General features: G+C 37.2%; 1 protein-coding gene across 1 annotated transcript; it reads right to left on the bottom strand.

Moving 5' to 3' along the window:
- Positions 1 to 396: 396 nt before the first annotated feature.
- LOC126061560 (olfactory receptor 5K1-like) lies at positions 397 to 1,329 on the bottom strand. Its single transcript, XM_049858146.1, has one exon. The coding sequence runs from the start codon at positions 1,327 to 1,329 to the stop codon at positions 397 to 399; it is 933 nt and encodes a 310-aa protein (XP_049714103.1).
- Positions 1,330 to 22,468: the final 21,139 nt, after the last annotated feature.

The raw sequence follows: 22,468 nt of genomic DNA, 5'->3' as shown, positions 1-22,468 counted from the left end.
TTTGTAAGACTATGTTTAGGGACTCCATATATTTGCCAACAATGCTGATCAGAGGCTATCTTTATATGCCGACTTTTCTTCGTAGAATTTGTTGGATATGTTGAAAATTGTAGCTAATTCCACTCTGATGCAATTTGTGACCTTAGGTGTAGTCACTTAAGTCACTCCTAGAGACACTTGTAGTTTAGATTTTGAAATACATTTTTGCAGAATCCTTCCTTCATGACCTTATTTAGCCATTTATACATTATTTGACTTAAAAATCATCATGGCTTAGTGATTTAATATATGATACACAAAGTGTCCAATTTTCCATTTCTCAGTATCCTTGATTTTGAAAAAACTTTATCTCATTAAAATCAGTTTGTAAGAGGGAATGATATTTATTTCATAATGTTATGAGGTTTTCTTTTCATGATTCTTTTCATAAATGTTTATTACTTCTTTATTTCTTAGACTGTAGATAAAAGGATTTAATAAAGGAATAACTAGAGTATAAAAAACAGCAACTGGCATATCTTTATCTCCTTCTTTAACTGAACTTGGCCGAATGTACACAAAGAGAAAAGAACCATAGAATATTGAGACAGAGAGAAAGTGAGACGCACAAGTAGACAAAGCTTTGCTTCTTCCCTCTTTGGATTTCATTTTGAAAATAGTGAAAAGGATGCAAAGATAAGAGATAAGGACTATGGTAATAGTGGAGATTTGAACGGACCCTGCAAAAATAAGTATCATTAGTTCATTGATATATGGGTCAACACAGGAGAGTCTGTATAATGGAAGAACATCGCAAAAAAAGTGATTGATTTGATGAGATCCACAAAAGGTTAACCTTAATAGAAGTACTACATGAATAAGGGAGTGCAGGTTCCCAGTTGTGTAGGCCCCTGTGATCATCTGAATGCAGAGTTTCTTTGACATCATGGTGTGGTACTGCAGTGGGCTACATATTGCCACATAGCGATCATAGGCCATTGCTGCCAGGAGAAAGCAGTCTGCAGTTTCAGCAAGGCAGAGAAAATAAAATTGTGCCATGCATTCATAGAGGGAAATCATTCTGTCCTCAGAAAAGAAGTCTTCTAACATCTTGGGGGTAATGGCACAGGAACAGCAGGAATCCATCAGAGCCAGGTTGCCCAGAAAGATGTACATGGGTGTGTGGAGACGGCGTTCCATGAAAATCAGTGCCACGAAACCAAGATTCCCCACCATGGTGATCAAATAAATAGCAAAGAACACCACAAATAGAAGGGTCTTCAAGTCTGGGTGATCCATAAATCCTATGAGGATAAACTCATTTGTCATGGATTGATTGTCCTTTTTCATCTCTACTTTCTCTGTTGAGATCAAAAATATGGAGAGATAGGATTCTAATTTAGAGTGTGTTTAATTTTCCCTTTGAATTTCTCAACAACAACTGGGGGTAGGGCCACTTCCTCAAGCTTTCCCTCCTGTCTCTGAAATGCAGGCACACATACTTCTAGGAAACATTAGTTCCTCTAAAGTGTCATCTTATATGACTTCAAGCACTGAAGTTGAAGATTCACAAGAATATTTTGATAATTCCAGGAATATGCTTGCCGTGAAAAGATCTGTGTTTATGAATTTATACAAAACAGTGAACAAATAGAGTACCCTGGATCTAATGTTCTCAAATATTGCAATGTCAATTTTTGTACTGATGATTCTTAAAGTGTACTTAAGGTCCATTTTCCAGTATAAATTATGTATATTTTTCTCCATTGAGGAAATATTTTTTTAATATACTATTCCAGTGGAATGAATGTTTTAAAATAGGGTACTACCTGTGTAATAAATTTATAATTTAGAAGGTGCACAAAGGTCACTAAGTGTAAAGGAGTTATCTATTTAAAAAAAGTTACTTTGGAAAACTAGAGAAGTAAAATTTCATCAATTTTCTTAATAAGTTAATTGATGTATACCATCTTCATATTTCTATTAATCCATTTTGCTATGATGGAGCAAATTTTCTGAGACTAGTTTTAAATGCAATATCAATATTTTTCTTCTTTATCTGGATACTTTGCATTTGCAGCCTTAAAGATCTCCAGTCATTCTAATATTCTGAGATTTGGTGATCATACTGTAATAATTCTGATAATATTATAAGAATTGTTAAACATCCATTTTGTATCCTCTCCAGTTTGTTCTGTAGAGACACTTGTCAGACAGAAACTTTCTATTATTTGATTACTTATTTCAGGTCACATTCTCCTGGTCATTTCCAGATCTACTTATCTTTGTTGAAGTTCAGTGGTTATCACTTCATGTATTGCCAGATGCAACACTCTGCTGCCAGGAAGACTTTAATATTTGTGTCTCTAAGATAAATTCTAATTCTTTAGGATGACATATAAGTTTCTCTGTAACCTGATCCACCTCGATCCTTATTTCCCACATTCACCAATGCATCTTCAGGCTTTCTTACTCTGTCTACCCATTGTTTAACTCCCTCATCCCTCACTTCTAGCTCAAAACTCATTTCCGTAAATACTGACTCTACCCACGCCATTATCTCTTACAAATCATTATTTCAAATGTAGATATTTGACACTTTGAACAAATATCTATATCCTTTCAATGTTTTAGTTAAGGCGTAATTTACATATAATGCTACTTAATAAAGTTTTAACTAAAAAACCCAGACCACACTGATCTCCATTTTCTGAACCTTAAGCATATGTTATATACCCAGCATAATCCAGAGTTTCTCATGTTTAATCTCCATTGAGTTTATTATATGTGTATGCACAATTTGTTTACTAGATTGCAAACACTTTGATACTTCTGTGAAGGGAGCTGTAAAATGTTCTCATAAAAAGGCAGAACTGATTCAAATCTTAGCTCCACCCTGATCACCTGGGACAAGTGATCTTGTTTTCAGTATCCTACCAATGATGCTAAGTGACCGCTGTGGCCTCTGCAAATTGAGATTATTAACTTTGAAGAAGAACCTACAAAGGACATTATTCAAAATCTATTTCAAAAAAGTTAGGTATCTTTCTATTGCTTGAATTGACTTTTTAAAAATTGTTATAAATGTATATGTAACACTAAATGAAAAAAACAAAACTCACTGCTGTTGAGTTGATTCCAACTCACAGCAACCCTTTCGGACAGAGTAGAACTGCCCCATCGAGTATCCAAGTAGCAGCTGGTGGATTTGAACTGCTGACCTTTTTGGGTAACAGCCAAGCTCTTATCCACTGTAGCACCAGGGCTCCATATGTAACACAATACTTGCCAATTGAAGATTTTTCAAGTATACAATTTAATGACACTAATTACATCAATCATGTTGTGAAATCTTGTCTACTATATTTGTTTCCTTGGAAAATTATAGAATTTTCTATCACAATAGCTTATAATTAATAAAATAAAGTAAGCTTGCCTTTATACTTTAGTTTTCTAAAACCTTTTAAATAGTCTTAGGATTTTTTAGAACAAATTTTGTTTTGCTTTACAAAGTTATCTCATTATCTAGTGATAGTAGAACATTTCAACTGAAGATACTAATCATAAAAATTCTATGGTCAAAATGGATTTATTTTTCCACAATATTGAAATCAATTTTTCCAAAAACATCAAAAGGAACTCACTAAACATTTTATTTATTTAAAAGTATTAAATATGAACCATCTAATTATTCAGCTAAATTAGAAATAACTTCAAATTCACGGGGCTGCAACAATGGGCTCAAACATAGCAACAATTTTGAGAATGGCACAGGACCAGGCAGTGTTTTGTTCTGTTGTACATGGGGTTGCTATGACTTAGAACTGACTCAATGGCACCTAATAACAACAACAAACCTGAAGTATTTAATTGAATTACTTTGTGACCTTACCTGTCTGTTTTGAAATCGTACCCTATAATCAGAAAAAGTCAGGATGAATTACATTATTGTATCTTGTCCTGGCTTTTCACAGTCTTCAATTTAGAAAAAAACTAGAAAGATTAATGAGTTGAAATCTAAGAACAATGAAGATAACAAATTTTGAGAAATAAATATTTAGAGGTGCCAAATTTAATAGTAAAAATATTTTTCTTACCTGGGTTTCTGTGAGAAGGATTTGTAACAACTTGTTACTTGCCTTATGGTGTTAGGATGAATAGAATTTCTGAATATAAATCTTGGTCTCTAAAACATTTGGGATTAAAAGAATGAAAATCTTGGAGACTACTAATAGGTCAGTGACTGTAGAGTGCAAAGTTTGTTTTCCATTTAATCCTTAAGGGATTTTCTGAAATTGACATGTGTGTATTTCTGTCAGGAGATTCAGTCTGCAACACGTAGAAACCACCTGGCACTAATTAAAAATGCTTCGTAAGATACTACTGTTAAAGCAAATGACCCTCACTAAAGTCTGTGATAATCATCTTGCTGACTCTTACGTAACTGATTTAATTTTTCCCTGTTCACCATTCTGTGCATAAAGTATAAAATGAACAGGAAAAGTCTCAGACTTGTTCGGTCACATTTTGGAGGAAGCATGTTTAATGTGACTTGTGAAAAATAATGAGGATTTGGTGAAAAAAAGATGGAAAGGTGTGGCAAGTTCAGCCAAGGTCCCTGGCTTCTTCACTCTGTGGATTGAATCTGTCCCCATGTCCTTCAAGCCTTCATTGGAAGGACTTTGCTATTACTGACAGTCAATGCAGCCAGGAGCTGCTTAGCCATTATCAAACAAAGTCTTAGATACTGGCAATGCGTGTGGCTCAATTGGGAGCTGCTCAGACCAAAGAGAACCTGCCCCCTTCTTTCCATTACTCCCAAAGGACTGGGTGTGAATCAAGCCTGTCAAACCCAGTTTACTAGCTTACATTCCAAAGAAAAAATCCAATTTGTTTTACTGTGCCTGCCCACCATGATAAATTATATAGTCCATAGTGTTTGTCCTTCCTTGTGAGAGATGGTATAAAACAAACTGCCTCCCTTTGTTCAGGGAGCTTGAATTGAGGTATATACCTTCTTGTTCCTTGCCTGTGCGCTTGCAATAAACATACTCCCTCCCTCCTCACCTTGGTGTGTCTTTATTGATGAGAAATCACACCGAACAGGGCCTACTTTGGGTAACATTACTCTTATCTTATCTAATGCTGCTATAACAGAAATACCATGAGTGGACGACTTTAACAAATTTATTTTCTCACATTTCAAGAGGCTAGAAGTCCAAATTCAGGGTGTTAGCTCTAGCAGAAGGCTTTCTTTCTCTGTTGGCTCTGAAAGATGGTCCTTGTCTCTTTCAGCTTCTGTTCCTGGGTGGTCTTCGTGTGGCTTGGCATCTCTCTTCCCCCATTTCTGCTTCTCTTGCTTTCTTGCTTTATCTAGTTTGTATCTCAAAAGACATTGACTCATGATACACCCTACACTCATCCTGACTCATTAACATAACATAAAGAACCTATTCGCAAATGGGATTATAACCTCAAGCGTTGAGGTTAGGATTTACAACACGTATTTTGGGGGAACACAATTAAATAACAATAAGATTCCAGTCTTTGGGCCTCCCCAAATTCATGTCCTTGCCACATGCAAAACACATTCAACTCATCCCATCATCCCAAGAGTCTTAAATCAACTCCAAATTCAAAATCTCATCTTCTGAAACATTTAAAACAAGTATGGGTGAGACTTTAATGTTACTGGGTGGAAACCCCAGGTTCTTGCTCGGCATGACTCGTATTGCCAATAAATGAGAAAACAAGGAAAAGAAGTCAGTTGGAGGTGCTGCTACCAGGACTGCTCACTGAGGGTGGGCAGACAAGACACTTTTAAAGGGGCTTACAAAAAAAAAATTTTTTTTTTTTTTTTTTTTTGCAGGTAGGGAGTTTATTTTACAAGTTATGTCAGCAACATTCTTAATCATACTACGCGGGTGCAATGGGGTTTGCCCATTACTCATATAACCTCCAAGCAAAAGCAGGATTCAAATGCAAAGATGGTGGGGAAGGAAGCCCAGCAAAGGAAATGGGGTTTTTAATACAATACTATGGGAACTGTCTCACTCCTTCCATTTCTTTTTGGACGTTGGGCAGTCAAGGCCAGTGTCCATTTTGAACTATAGCCTGGCTCAGAATTATTTGGCATATTTTTGGGGAAGGGTAAGTATTTGACCTGGGCCTTTCATTGTGGCTACTGACCTCTTCTTGGTTTATAACTGACTTTTTACTAAATACTAAAAGGAAAAGAGTGGCTTTTATGCCCTGTGTATGTGAGTGTTTCCCTAAAAGATTCTTCTTTTTTCAGATTGTCTTAGCTATTTCTTTATACCTCAGGGCTCAGTTGATGCGTCTTTATGAGTTTTTGTGAGTCCAGTTCCAGGTTGGTCATATTCTTTATGCTCAAGGACAGGGAATAATGGCTCCAATATTATCCGTTAAATCATTCTTTTCTTTTGTTAGGAGATTGAAGATAACACCTTGATGACTAATACCTGGACTTAGTTCAGCCCTTAGATGGTGGCCATGGCAGGCTCTTTAAACTCATGGTGCTGGTTTTCCACTGGGTACCATCTGGTTCTTTACCAGGATCTTAAGTAAGAGCGATGTTCCTATCAATTGCATTATTGAAGTGAGTAGATTCAATGTACATCAACATATTAGCCTGAGGCTTTCTTTTGACTTTTAGGTGTGTAAGGCAATAGAAGATAAGTTTTATTATGCGTAATACTATCAGGATGCAGATTAAGAATATTACTATCCCTTGCAGTAGTGATCTAGCCCATGTACTTATTTCTAATGGTAACCAACCAAATAAATCTGGTGTTTGTAAGGGTGTTACGGTGTGTAACCAAGTAGCTTGCTGTCAAATTCTGTGTATATCCCATTCTACTTCTCTTGTGTTATTTATCCAAATGCAACAAGAAGTATTTGCTATAGTGCAGACTAAACTTTCTTGGGCTAATAAAAAATCTAAGGTTGTTTTGTTATCTAATGTCACCTTGGCTAATGAGGTCAGAGATTGCTGTTGTGTTTTTATCTCATTAACAACTTCATCCATTATTTGTCCCATAAATATTGGTAAATTTCTTAAAGATTTTTTTTTTTTCCAATTTAACTTATACCATAATAGGAATTAAAGTTACCAACCACACCCTGAGTACTGGACCAATGGGTTTCTTTTTACTCTTGTTTATAATCTGTAACTATTTAACATTACCTTTTTTTTTCTTTCAATATTTACTGGCATCATTACTATGAATATCTAAATGTAACCTTAAACTTCTCAAAATGTGTTGCCCATGCTTTCACCAGAAATCTAAACAAGAAATTGCCCATGTAAACTCACCATCAGTTGGAAAGGGATCATTTAAACTAATATAGTTGAATCCACCACACAAAAACATTTATCCATATGGAGCACACAGAGTTTGTCTAGAGGAAAGGGAAGGTATAGACAAATTCATCTATGACAACCAGATTTTCATTAGAGAATACATGATTAACAAGATAATATAGGCTGGATCTCTCCTGTTGGAGGTCTTCAGTTAATCTGTTTAAAACCTACTAAGTGTTCTTGAGGCCAAGACCCTCCTTGGTCTACCTATGAATAGTCATGGGTCATTTTCTCAGAAGCAGAAGTGTCACAAAACTTTATGAGAGGAGAACTTTAAATTCAAGGGTTACAATATCTAAACACATTAGTTAAATAATTTAGGAGGAAGGAAAATGGTTTCTAATACCCAGAAAGTAGGACCTTAAAAACATCAGCAATATTCCCACATAAAACCCATAGTGTTCTTTACTCAATCTTGCATAGTTAATTTTGGTTCCACATGATTCTGGATCAGTCACAGTCTGTGAACTCATCAGTTTCTGCATAAGAGTTCTGAAAATCTTGACTCAGTTTAGTCACACTCGTTTTCATACGTCCAATATATAGTCCATCTTTTTGTTGAGATATTTTGGCCAAATGTTTTCAGCAAATCAGCAAATTAAAAGCTTATCTGCAGACAACAAAACTTAATATGGCCATGATTAATTTGTAAATGTAACACTTCTAATTATAAAAAATTCAGAATCAAATAAAATCAGTTTAAAAAAAAACTTTGGACAAAAATATTTTTAAATATAATGATTAACTTTATTTTTAAAGAGCTTCAGATATAATACACTATATAATAATTTTGAGACATAATACCATATAGTCAGGATATGCCAAGATTATCAAGTCTCTAAATACCTTACTAGTAATAAAGAAACTTCATAGGTAAACAATGTGAATACCCCAGTCAAACCATTGGCTTCGATGCTAGATTAAAAAAAAATAATAGTAAAGTTGCAGCCAAATTAGCAATAAAGAAATAATAATAAAATTATGGCATATTATTATGCATTTGCTGACTAATTAGGCAGAAGCATTAGAGGAAATGCGTATAAATTTTGACCCAAAGTGAATTAGGCATTTTTCTCAATTTTGACTACACATTCGATGTAATTTATTAAATAAAACTTTTTAGGACTTTTCCTTTATAAAAATTTTTTTGTGGCTTTCCAAGAAGTTTCAGAGTTGTCAGGAGTTTATTATAGATCACCATGAAACAGCACTTAAGTCATTTAACCAAAAATCTTAAAGTGAAAACCTTAGGTTTTTTTTTTTTTCCTAAAAGCCATGTGGCTTGGTTTTCAACTCAGGAATATTATTCTAAGATTTAAAGGGCAAACCTTTGCCTTCGAGGCAGATTACACAAAGAATAAATTAACACTTCAACTCAAAAATCAAAGAAAACTTTGTTATTTTAACAGCAAAAAACCCAATTCTTTGTTTTATATGCTGTTAAAAATCTCATAAATTAAACCATTAAACTTTAGTCAGACAGATAAAATATTTGACCATATCAAAATTTTTTAAATAAGCCTCTCAAGTGTTGTCTTTGTTGAATATCTCTTATAGTGCATCCCTTTAAAATGGCAAAAATGAACACAATCATTAGCAGAATTAAATATATATATATATATTCTTCCTCTTGTGGCATAAAAAACCAAAGTATATGAATAAAGTATGACAAATATCTATTAATTCAATTTAATATCTGTAAGTTACCTAAAAGATCTTGGAAATTATTTTAAGCCTGTATACTATAAAACATAAGTGTAGTTGAAATAAAGTGTGTTTAAATATTCTAATTTTCATTGAACTTTTACTATTTCCATATTTTCCCCAATCTAATTTTATCCCTTAAAGGTTTTATCAACCAGCTTTGGCAATCACAAAGTCTCTGCTCAACTCAACAGTTCATTGATATGGATATAAACTGAAGTTTCTGGCTAGGGTTGGAAATATTTTCCCAGGCCATTTCAGGTGTGTCTCATTGTGATTTCTAGTTTTTGGCTTCTTAAAGTTCCCCTACAATAGAGAGAACTTGTTTGCAGTTCTTTTGTAATTGGGATCCACCCAATTTCTGATAACTACAGTAAGCTTCCTGGAGCTATATGACCTTGGAGACTGGGGGGCTGGGGAGGCCTGATGTTGCCCCACCCACCCTACTTTTTGACTCATGGTGGAAGACAAGATTAGGTCATTCCAATTCATTTACATATGTATAAATTGATCTAGGTATTTTGAAAGGCAAAAGATACGTAATTTCTTTCCCTTTAACTATTCTCTTGGTAAGCAGTTTTACTTTCTCTTTATCTACTCAGTAAATACCAAAGCTCTTTAACAATTTTGTAAATGAATCTATCAATTTTTACTAGCAAGACTAGGTGCTGGAGAGGCCTGATCCTCCCCCACCCTCACTCTCTTGACTAATGGAAGACATTTATATATACTTAAGTAACCTTGGTGGCGTAGTGGTTAAGAGCTACGACAGCTAACCTAAAGGCAGTTTGAATCCACCAGACACTTCTTGGAAACCGTGTGGGGCAGTTCTACTCTGTCAAATAGGGTCACCAGGAGTTGGAATCGACTTGATGGCAATGGGTTTGGTTTTTGGGGGGTTTAAGTTGACCTCAGTATTTTGAAGGGCAAAAGATAACTAATTTCTTTCCCTTTTGCTATTCTCTTGGAAAGCACTTTTGCTTTTAAGATTGATGTACAGAACATAAAGATCTTAGTGTACTTTTCAAATAGATCAATTTATATCAAAGTTTCTCCAAGTAGCTACTAAAAGTCTAAATAATAAGATAGACACAAGACACAGCTTGTTTTTCTTGGATGAGGAAAGAATTGAGATTCTAAGACAGCCTTACAAAAACCAGTAATTCTCAGCCATAGCCTCCAACCTGGTACAAGGTAGAAACTTAGACACACTGCTCTAGACCAGAAGCAAACTCTTAGAACAAAGGAGACAGAAAGACCACATAAATTCACCAAACAATGCAACATAAAACAAGGATATGGGGATCCTAGTTTCTTAAAGTGTATATAGCAATATTGACTCAATTCAAAGGAAAAAACAAGTTCTAGATAAAAGTTATTAACTTGCCAGAGCCTCAGGTGGAGGAATGTTAGACCTTTTGACAAAACCTGAGCATCGAGCAAAAGTTTCCCAAAAAGGAAAGAAAGAACAACACAAATGAAAGCTCATTTTCCCAAAGTAGTCACTGAAATTTCAAACTAAATCTAGTATACTCGGCTTATAGTGTTTTTAAATGAGTCCCAAACCAGTGTCTTGGTATAAAAAATAGTGTCTTGGTAGCAGGGGGAAAATACAGGCTCATTTATCAAAGATGTTAAGCTCTAAGGTTCAAGTTTTTGGTTTTCTTGTTTTTGAACTCAACTCGTTCCGCTGGCTAGAGACCCAGTCTTTTATTTTAGACCTTAAAAATATTAGTTCCTCCAATTGGAAAGTACTTTAAAGTAACTACTCATGATTTTAATTTTAACATTGTAATTCTTTATTGAGAAACTATGTAAAACAGGTACAGAGCTGCCACTTCTCCCTGCAAATTTGGCAAAATAGGTCAGGAGCTGCCACCTCCCCCTGCAAATTTGGCAAAACAGAGCATTACTTCTCAGCTTTTCTCTGAGTCACAAAAAGAATTCTAACGAGGAATGCCACCGGATGTGGACAGTGTTTTGCTTAGACCAACATGTTCCTCTGTTGCTCAAGAGTTTGCTTGCAGGTGGCAGGCAGCCTAGTGCTCTAGCCTGTTTCATGACCACCTTATTCCGTCACAAGAGCCTTTAATGTTCATGATAAGCGCTAGTGGCCTCCCTAATGGCTTTTACTGTTTGACCTGTGCCCAAATTTTTCCAGCTTATAGTGATTCAAAACTCTCTGAAAATAGAATGACTTCTTTAATGTTTCACACGCCTGAATCTGGACTTAAGCTGCAGTTCACCAGAAGTTACTAGATATCACTCTTAAACAATCAAGGAAAAATCTAAGAAAGATTTTCCAAATCAAACAACTGGTTTTTCAAACAAATACGCTGAACAAAACTCAAGACAACATGAGAAAAAGAATCAGCAAATGCTTGTTTTCTGAGAGCACTCACCCTGTCGGTGTCAAAGGGACTTGGAGTGTGAATCCTTGGGTCCAGAAGATAGGACATTTCTTTCTGCCAGCTTCTGCTCCACAGACCAGATCTCCTTGAGGTGGACTGGATTCCTGGTTTTAGGATCCCTGCAACAACTACACCATTAGCTCTTGTAGAGTGAAAACACCACAAAGTTTAGTAAAGCAAAAATAAAGGTTTTATTTTGCATATGTTTAAAGAGGCAAAATAGGAAAGGGACAAGCATACTACCACAGCCATGTCTATCTGAATCTGTTCTCAGTTCTTAAGGATGCATCTGCTCATCACATTCCAGGATCCCTTGAACATTGCCCATTCTCTGGATACACACACTTACACACTCACACAACCTAATCTGGTGCACCAACTTAACAGGTACCTTAGCCTTTTATGCCCTTAGCAGTGAATTCTCCCCGCTTCTTGGCATTCTTCTAAGGTCTTACCTAGGTACTTACTAAACAACCGAGGCACATTTTGTGTCTCCCAGAGAGTCATCATTTGAGTCCCAGGGGGATTGGCCTTTGAATCTGCTCCAAGCTCTCCAAGGGAAATATCCTGGTGGCACCTGACATTGGGGCTTGTCTGTTTTCTGATCCACCTCAGGAACTGAGCAAGTGGTTGCTGGCTGGCTCGCCAGAAATCCTACTGGGTGGAAACCCCAGCTTCTTGCTCAGCATGACTCATATTGCCAATAAATGAGAGACTGAGGCAGAAGAACAGGAAAGGCACCTTCATTTTGTTGTACAAGGAAAAGGAGTCATTCAGAGCTGCTGCTGCCCAGACTGCTCTTCAAGGGCACGCAGGCAAGATATTTTTAAAGGGGTTTATGAGTAAGAAGTTCATACAAGTTACATCAGCAACATTCTTAATCACACTACGCAGGCTCAATGGGGTTTACGTATAACCTCCAGTCAAAAGCAGAAGGAAACCGAGCAAAGAATACAGGGTTTTTAATACAACACTGTGGGGGCTCTGTCCTGTTAGGAGTATTCCATCTGTCTGCAAAATTTATTTTCATCTGTGAATTCATGAAATCTAGACTACAAATTATCTGTTTCCAAAGTACAATGGTGGAACGGGCAGTAGGTAGAAATTCTCTTTACAAATAGGAGAAACTGGAGGTAAAGGTGGAATAATGGGCACCAAGCAAGTCTAAAACCCAGTAGGAGAATTTACATTAGCTCTCAAGGCTTGAAAATAATCCTCTCTTCAATGAGACTATCTAAGCCACCATCCAACCCTCCAGACTTTCTCTGTTGGCCATGCTCTGTGAATTAGGGTGAAGACCCCTCAGCCCTGAGCTTCAGCCCCTCACTCTGGGCCCACAGGTAAAGCAATTCTACTCCCTTGGCATGGGTAGCCCCATCCTCCTAGCCCATCTGAGTGGCAACTGCACCCCCTTGGCCCCAGCAGGCCTTGTTCTTCTGTCACTTGTGCATGGCAGCCTGTCTCCTCGGCTTTGTGTGGCAGCTGCATCCCCCTGGAAACTTTAACAGCAGCCTCACACTCTGGAAAGGATCCAGCAAAGATCTGACTTTTTGAAACTAAGGGTGCTCTGGCCCCACCCTTTTGAGCTCCAGGAGACCTTGGCCACATCTTTTGAAACTGTGAAGGCCCTGCTTCCCATGCTCCTTCCAACAGTTTCACTAATCTCCAAGGTGGTCCAGAGATAGTCTTCTTCTTTTCTTGAAGAACAACAGATGTAGCTCCTCTGGCCTGATTCCTGTCTGTAGAATTCCAAGAGGCAGAAAGCTTTCTTTCCTTTCACCCTGTCCCTGTCTCCCTCAGTGTAAGCCGCTAGGCTTTCTGCTGTGGCAGTTTGTTAGATTCATCAGGCACAGGCTTACTCTCCTTAATAATAGATTGAGTCATCAAGTTCTTGGTGAGCATTTTAGGGCATGTGTCCTAATTTGTACAACAGAATTTTCCAAATCTTTAAGCTCTAGTTTTCTTTTGCACAATTCTTTTTCAAATCCATCTCTTTCCTCTCACATTTTACTATAAGTGGCAAGAAGAAACTACATGGCTCCTTTAAGATCTTGCTTAGGAATAGCCTTAGCCAGATATCTAAGTTTATCACTTACAAGTTCTACCTTCCACCAAACATTTGAGAACATAATTGAGACAAATTCATTGTCACAGTATAAAAAGTATTGCCCTTCCTCCATTGCCCAATCACATGTCCGTCATTTTCTTTTAAAGCCTCACCAAAAACACATTTAACATCCATGTTTCTAGCAATGTTCCATCTTCCAGGTATGGATGATTAGCAAAGCTGATAGACTTCATATAAAATTGAAGTCCCTAAAAAGGAAAACAATGGAGTAGAAATAATATTTAAAATTATAATGGAGAATTTTTTTTTTTTTTCAGAAAAAAGGCTTAAATCTACATATTAGAACAGCCCACCACGTATTTGTGATAACTGTTCCAGAAAAGACAATTCCAAAATATAACCTAGGAAAAATATTAGAATTGAACATTAAAAAAAAAAAAAATTATCTTTACCTGCACACAGAAGTACTCCTTCACTTTCAAGTACGGAAAATCAGGTTGGCATCTGATTTCTCAACAGCAACATACAAAGCAAGACAGATATGGATGCATATTTCCAATAAATCTAAGGGGAAAAGTGTGAGCCAAGAATTTGATCTACTGCTAAGAGATACTTTGCAAGAAATACATGAAGAATTAGGCAAATAGAAATTTTTATCAGAAAGCCACAGTAGGCTAGATCTACCTTAAGGAGGAACAGGATAATCACACAGTCTCTAAGTATCTCTGCTAAATATTTATTAATTACTGTGTGTGTTAAGAAAGATATGAAAATAAAAGTGTGTATATATAGGGTCGCTATAGGATCACTGGATCCCTGATGGCCAGTGGTTAAAACTCGCCTGCTAATCAAAAAGTCGCCAGTTCAAACCCATCAGCCATTCCTTGGAATCCTATGGGGCAGATCTACTCTGTCCTATAGGGTCACTATGTGTTGGAATCAACTGGATAAAAATGGGTTTTGGTTTATATGGTCTCTATGAGTAGAACTCAACTCAACAGCAATGGGTTTGCTTTGTTCTGTTTATATACGTATATATGTTTATGTCATGGCTTGGGTCAGGTATACCTAAGTCTTCAAGGTGACATCTTTGCTTTTCAACACTCTGAAGAGGTCCTTGGCAACAGATTTGCCCAATGCAATGTGTCTTGATTTCTTGATTGCTGCTTCCTTGGGTGTTGATTGTGGATCCAAGTAAAATGAAATCCTCTTGCTTTCTTCATGTATGATGCCCTTGATGTCATTCCACAACTTATCCGGTCTTCGGTCACCACTCTTTCAATGCATCAAATCTATTCTTCAGAGGGTCTCTAAATTCAGGTGGGATATACTCAAGGTCATATTTTGGCTGTTGTGGACTTGCTCTGATTTTCTTCAGTTTCAGCTTGAACTTGCATATGAGCAATTGATGGTCTGTTCCACAGTCAGCCTCTGCCCGTGTTCTGACTGATGATATGGAGCTTTACCATCATCTCTTTCCACAGATGTCAATTTGATTCCTGTGTATTTCATCTGGTGAGGTCCGTGTGTATAGTCACCATTATGTCATGAAGAAGTCATTGGTCTTGCAAAAGTCAACTACACGATCTCTGCCATCGTTTTTTATCACCAAGACCATATTTTCCAAATACCTATCCTTATTCTTTGTTTCCATCTTTTGCATTCCAATCACCAGTAATTATCAAAGCATCCTGATGGCATGTTCAATCAATTTCAGACTGAAAAGCTGATAAAAATCTTCTGTTTCTTCATCTTTGGCCTTAGTGGCTGGTGCATAAATTTGAATAATAGTCATATTAACTGGACTTTGTTGTATGCATATGGATATTATCTTATCACTGACAGCTTTGTACTTCAGGATAGATCTCAAAATGTTCTTTTTGACGATGAATGCAACACCATTCCTCTTCAAGTTGTCATTCCTGGCATAGTAGACTATATGATTGTTTGACTCAAAATGGCCCATACCAGTCCATTTCAGCTCACTAATGCCTAGGATATCAATGTTTATACATTCCATTTCATTTTTTGTGATTTCCGATTTTCCTAGATTCATACCTCATACATTTCAGGTTTTGATTATTAATGGATGTTTGCAGCTGTTTCTTCTCATTTTGAGTTGTGCCACATCAGCAAATGAAGGCCCCAAAAGCTTTACTCCATCCACATCATTAAGGTCGATGCTACTTTGAGGAGGCAGCTATTCCCCAGTCATCTTTTGAGTGTCTTTCAACCTGGGGAGCTCATCTTCCAGCACTATATCAGATGATGTTCCACTGTAATTCATAAGGTTTTCAGTGGCTAATTCTTTTCAGAAGTAGACTGCTGGGTCCTTCTTCCTGGTCTGTCTTAATCTGGAAGCCCAGTTGAAACCTATCCTCCAATATCACTGCAACCTGCAAGCCACCACAGTACCATAAACTGACAGACAAGTAGGGTAAGCACTTACTGATGCAGATCAAAGGCCAGAGCCTTCAGTATGGAGCACCTCTCAGCATAAAGAAGACAAAAATCCTCAAAACTGGACCAAGAAGCAACATCACAATAAACGGAGAAAAGATTGAGGTTCTCAAGGATTTCATTTTGCTTGGATTCACAATTTCCACCCATGGAACCAGCAGTCAAGAAAGACACATTGTAATGGGCAAATAGGCTGCAAAAGATGTGTTTAAAGTGTTGAAAAGCAAAGATGCCACCTTGAAGAATAAGGTGCGCCTGACTGAAGCCATGGTGTTTTCAATCACCTCATCTGCATGAGAAAGCTGGACAATGAATATGAAGGACCAAAGAAGAATTGATGCCTTTGAACTGCAGTGTTGGTGAAGAACATCAAATATAGCATGGACTGCCAAAAGAATGAACAAATCTGTCTGGAAGGAGTACAACCAAAATGTTGCTTAAAAGAAGGATGGTGAGACTATGTCTCACACACTTTGGACATGTTGTCAGGAGAAATCAGTTCTTGGAGACGGACATCATGCTTGGTAAAGCGGAGGTTCAGTGAAAAAAAGAAGACCCTCAACAGGATGGATTGACACAGTGGCTGCAACAATTGGCTCAACCATAGAAACAATTATGAGGATGACCCAGGACTGGGCAATGTTTTGTTCTGTTGTGCACAGGGTTGCTATGAGTTGGAACAAACTCAACGGCACCTAAAAAACCAACATATGTTCATGTGTTCTCTTTCTCACTTTTACAAAAGAAGTATAGGAAATATAAACCAGAAGCCAGTGATAATTATTATTATTAAATTAAATGGTCATTACCAGTGAAAATCACTTTTAGACATCTTTGGAAAAATGTCTAATTCCAGTTCTGAGCAGTAAATGCAGAAGATTAGCTTTGACATTTTTTACCACAGAACAAGAAATTTATTAGAGTCTGCTGGTGTCATATCTGAAGGACTTAGTGATCAAGAGAATGTTTTTGAGTTAAATTTTTATTGACCAAACATGGGACAATGGTGGCATCAAAATGTATGATTATTATAATGGATTTGAAATGATAAAATTTGTTAAAATCCATAAGTTCATAGTGATAATTTAAAAGTTACTCGTAATCTTCATAATATAAAACACCTTATAATTCTGAAAAACAATAATTAAGTTTATTTAGTCTGCTTTTCCTATATGAATTATATTCATTTTGCACTTTCAGGTTTGTCTGCATTGAGGAAGGAAAGTTTTGGGTCCTTAAACATCAAAGGAAGGAAGAAGAAAGGAAAGAAAAAAGGAATAAAAGAAAGCAAAAAAGGTAGTGGGTAAGGGAGGGAGGGAGCCACAAAAGAGAGAGGAAGTAAACATGAATGAAAAACAAAAACATAAAAAGGTATAATTCTGAGATTTCATAAAGCTAGGGATAATGAAAAACTCCTAAATGCATTTAGAGAGACGACAGAGGAATGAGAATGATATGTGTTATGGATTGAATTGTGCCCCCCAAAAATGTGTGTCAACTTGGATAGTCCATGATTTCCAGTATTGTGTGATTGTCTACCAATTTGGCGCCTGATGAGATTTTCCTAAATTGTAAATCCTACGTCTATGATGTTTATGATGTGGGATTAGTGGCAGTTATATTAATGAGGCAGGACTCAATCTACAAGATTAGGTTGTGTTTTAAACCCGTGTCTTTTGAGGTAAAAAAGAGAGAAGCAAGCAGGGAGATATGAGAGGCCTCATATCACCAAGAAAGAAGCATTGGGAGAATAGCTCGTCCTTTAGACCTGGGGTTCCTACGTTAAGAAACCCCTAGTCCAGGGGAAGATTGATGACAAGGACCTTTCTCCAGAGCTGACAGAGAGAGAAAGCCTTCCCTTGGAGCTGGAACTCTGAATTCGGATTTCTAGCCTCATAAACGGTGAAAGGCAGTGGGTTTTTGGAGTGGGTAAACTGTGAAAGAATAAATTTCTCTTTGTTAAAGCCATCTACCTGTGGTATTTCTCTTATAGTAGCACTAGATAACTAAGATAATATGCAATTTCTCAAAACCAACACAGCATGCTAGAATATAAAGGAAAAATGCATTCAAAGTTTAGAAGGACAATTACTTCAAATTTAAAATTCTTTACAAACTGAACTGTTAATCATGTGTGAGGAAAGAACAAAGATCACTTATAGCATGTCTGGACTTCAAATATTGACTGTCAAAGAGGATGACAATATTTCTTAGCAAAATGAGAGAATGAACAATGAAGAAGAAGATAGAGATCTTGGAAACACAGCATCTAACACAGGAAATCAGGAAAGGGAAGTCTCAGCAGTAGAGTTGTACACATTGTCTAGAGAATAAACTCTCTAGACTGAAACGGGAGGACTGAAAGCACTAAGACAGAAATCTCCAAGATAATGAAAGAACAAAAGATTAATAAATATAATTGAGCTTTTGAAGAATATGATTGGCACGTGTGTAGATTTAACTGAGTAAACAGGAAAATGAAGTTTTTGTTATTAAAAAAAATCATACAGAAAAGAAAATATAAGGGTGATCCACAAGTTGTCTTAGCAGTGGCACTTATTTGCAAGTCCTTAATAAAAACTGATGTTCAAATTACTGAAAATCATAATACACTATCAATGAAGAGGGAAATGGGAGGGTTTAAACAAACAAACAATCAAAAGAGGAATTATTATATACTAAAATAAGAATGAAAGTAGTCTTGGTGGTATAGTGGTTAGTCATTCAGCTGCTAACCAAAGTCAGGTGGTTGAAAACCATCAGCTTCTCTGAGGGAGAAAAATGTCTGATTTTGTAAAGATTATAGCCTTAGAAACCCTGTGGAGCAGTTTTACTCTGTCTTATAGGGTCATTATGAATCAGAATCGACTCTATGGAAATGGGTTATAACAGGAAGTTAGTTAATATGTCTACAATCGAAGACAAAAAAAATGATGTTAAATTTACAGAGAAGTAGACTTCCAGCCAACATAGTGCCACAGGCAGAAGCACCACACTGTCCCTCCACAGGAAAGACCTGAAAAACTAAGTAAAACAGAGACAAACGTCGTTCCTGGAAACCAAAGTGTCAAATGAAGAGATAAAGAACTCAGCCAAACACCGAATGGAATAAGAAACTGACAGAGGACTGAGAGTGAGGAGAGATATGTGCTGAAGTCCCTTATCATCTAACTCAAGGTGGATTTGCCATCTTGGACTCCTGTCAGGGATTGGACGACAGGGAGTACAGGAATGCAGCTTCATGGAGCTTCCAGCAGGAGATAGAGCACCGGGTAACCAGCAATACATGCTTTCCCACCCCCCCACCCTTCCCCACTGCTCTAACTCTGAGCTTCCTGGCTGGTTGTGATGTCTGGGCCATCCAGGAAGTGCAGCATCTGTGCTGCTTGGATTTGCTCCTTCCACATGGCAGATAGGCAGATAAGGAGTATGGGAAAGCAACTTCAGGAATTTCCCAGCAGGAGACAGAACACCTGGCAAAGAGTAATATATGCTTTTCTAATCCCCAACCTTCTCCCGCCTACCCTTTTGCCTCCTCTGCTTCCTGCCAGCTGCAGTCTCTTGGCTGGGAGGCAACTGCTTCCGCCCCAGGCTGCTTGGATTCATCCCACCCACATTGGCTGTGTCCCTGAGCTGGTATTGCTTCTTTCCATTTCTTTTGGTTTCTTCCATGTCTCCCACCACCTAGTCCTTCTTTTCTCAAACACCTGGCTGCATGTGCCATCTTTGCTTCTTCACAAAAGGTTGTGAAGCCCCATCCCACTGGTGGGATACCTGGGTTTTTTTTTTTTTTTCTTTGTCCCGTTTTGTTTGTTTTCTTTCTCTTTTTGCCCTTGGGAGCGCCTTCAAGTTGGGCTGCACTGCACGACTTAGGAACCACTCTCCTAATCTGCACAGCCATGTAGGAGGGATCCCTGGAGGCATTACTTTTTTTTATTTCTCCCTCTCTTTTTCTCTTTCTGTCTTTCTACATTTCTTGATTCTTGTCTGTCTATACTTACCTTCTTTTCCTATCTCTGAATACCTGGTGCTGTGTGACATCTATACTTCCTTGAGCCAGGCTACACTGCCCAGCTTGGGTCCACTACCCTAGTCTTTGCAGCCACACTGATGGGACCCCTGGGGGCTTTTCTTTCCCAAATTTTTATCTAGTTTTTTTTTCTTCCTTTTTCTCTTTTTCTTTATTTTCCCTTTTTGCTTTTCTCCATTTCTTGGTTTCCCATTTCTCCACTCCAAAGGCAAGCTCCCTTAGCACTCTTTTTTTTTTTTTTTTCCTTTTCTTGTTTCTTTGTTTTTGGCTTCTATTTCCCTCTCCTCTTTTCCATACCCATACTAGCTCCATGCATCACAACCTCCCCCCTCTTTCTTGCCTACTCACACCATGCACTGAACATCACACCCTCGAGCTGCACAGGCACAGCCTACTGGAACCTGCCCAGCACTGATTCCTGGCCAGCCCTCTTGGCCCTAGTATGTGCCACAAACAACCCATCCCAGCCCCTCCCTTTCAGCTTGACCTGCCCTGCTGCACCATAGCTGAATGACTGGACCTGTCCATTGGACAAGCAGGTGAAAAGTATCATGAAAACCGACAAGCAACAACAGAGAACACACAGCCCGCCTACTCAGACATAAACAAATAAAACAAAAAAGCAGGACTGAACAAACAAATCTACAATCAAGAAATGAAGAAAATAACTACTGAATGTACCAAAGACAGCAGACAATATCAAAAGGTACAAAAAAGGACAGGGTGGTTGCACTAGATATCTAAAATTAAACACCAGATGACTTTCCAGTAGAAGAAAAGGCACTAGAACTACCTGACAGGGAATTCAAATCACTAATATTCAGAGCTACCCAGGAGTTGAAGCAAAAAGGAGACAAAAATGAGGGAAAAAATAGACAAATTTATGGAAAACGCAAATTCATGGAAAACAGAGACAAAAAAATGGAATAATTCAGGAAAATAATAAGGAACAAAATTGAAAAATAAATTCACAACTGGAAATCATACAAAAACAGCAATTAGAAATCCAAAAGATAAACAACAGGATTTCAGAAATGGGGAGTCTCATAGAAGGGCTGAGAAGCAAGTTTGAAACGATGGAAGAGAAGATCAGCGAAATTGAAGACAAACAGTTGGACACAATTTTTTTTGAGGAAAAATCAGAAAAAAGAACAAAGAAAAATGAGGAAACCCTGAGTATTAAGTGGGATAAAATCAAAAGCAAAAACTTGCAAGTGATTGGAGTTCCAGAACAGAGAGAGAAAATGGAAAACACATAGAGGATCATTGAAAAATTGCTGGCAGAAAATTTCTGTAATATCATGAATGATGAAAAGCTGACCATCCAAGAAGCTCAACAAAGCTCTTATAGGATAGATACCAAAAGCAAAACAACAAGGTATATCATATTCACACTCACTAAAACCAAAGACAAAGAAAAACCCTGAAAGCAGCTTGAGAAAACAGAGTCACAGAGAAAAAAAAAAAAAAGACTAAGTGCTGATTTTTCAGCAGAAACCATGAAGACAAGAAGGCAATAAATAAAACCTTGAAAGAAAAAAATTGCCAGCCAAGAATAACATACCCTGCAAAACTTTCATTCAAATATGATGGTGAAATTAGGACATTTCCAGATAAACAGAAATTAAGGGAATATGTAAAAACCAAACCAAACTTACAAGAATTATTAAAGGGAGTCCTTCCATCTGAAAACAAACAACATCAGACCACAGCCTGAATCTAGGAGGCAAGATCTCACCAGCCAGATACCAACCTAGAAAATGAACTCTCAAGGACTACCCAAAACCAAAAGAATTGCAACAGGGAGCCAGAGAGGTTAATCTGTAAATGACAACGACAACAGAACAATAAAAGTGGGAATAAATGGTGTAGTTATAGAGCTTTCTAATGGACACGAAGGCAGGGCGATATCCAGTAATAAAAGACTGGTTCAAACCTAGGAAGATAAGGGTAAATTTCAAGGTAACCATAAAAAGATTTAACAAGCCTACACATCAAAATAAAGAAGAAACACATAAAATCTCCATTAAAAACAAAATCAAAAAAACCAAAAGAAATGAGAAAGAAATCAACGAACAAAAGCAACTCAGCACAAGAGAGTAAGAGGAACAAAGAAAATGTTACCACCACAACAACAAAAAGCACTACATCTATTAATAATTACACTGAATGTAAATGGCCTAACTGCACCCATAAAGAGACATACAGTGACAGAACGGATAAAAAACAAAAGCAAAAAAAAAAAAAACAGGATCTATCTATATGTTGCCTACAAGAGACACACCTTAGAGGCAAAGATGTAAATTTATTAAAAATCAAAGGATAGAAAAAAATACATCAAGCAAATAACTACCCAAAAAAGAGCAGGAATGGCAATACTGATCTCAGATAAACTAGAATTTAAAACAAAATTCACCGTAAAAGAAAAGGGC

This window comes from Elephas maximus, chromosome 18, assembly GCF_024166365.1.
Source record: "Elephas maximus indicus isolate mEleMax1 chromosome 18, mEleMax1 primary haplotype, whole genome shotgun sequence".
Taxonomy (NCBI): domain Eukaryota; kingdom Metazoa; phylum Chordata; class Mammalia; order Proboscidea; family Elephantidae; genus Elephas; species Elephas maximus.
Note: the sequence above shows the minus strand (reverse complement) of the source record. Positions and strands in the feature narration are given on the sequence as shown.

What these genes read in the sequence shown, in the direction of transcription:
- LOC126061560 (XM_049858146.1), bottom strand. Translation starts at nt 1,329, where the DNA reads ATGAAAAAGGACAATCAATCCATGACAAATGAGTTTATCCTCATAGGA.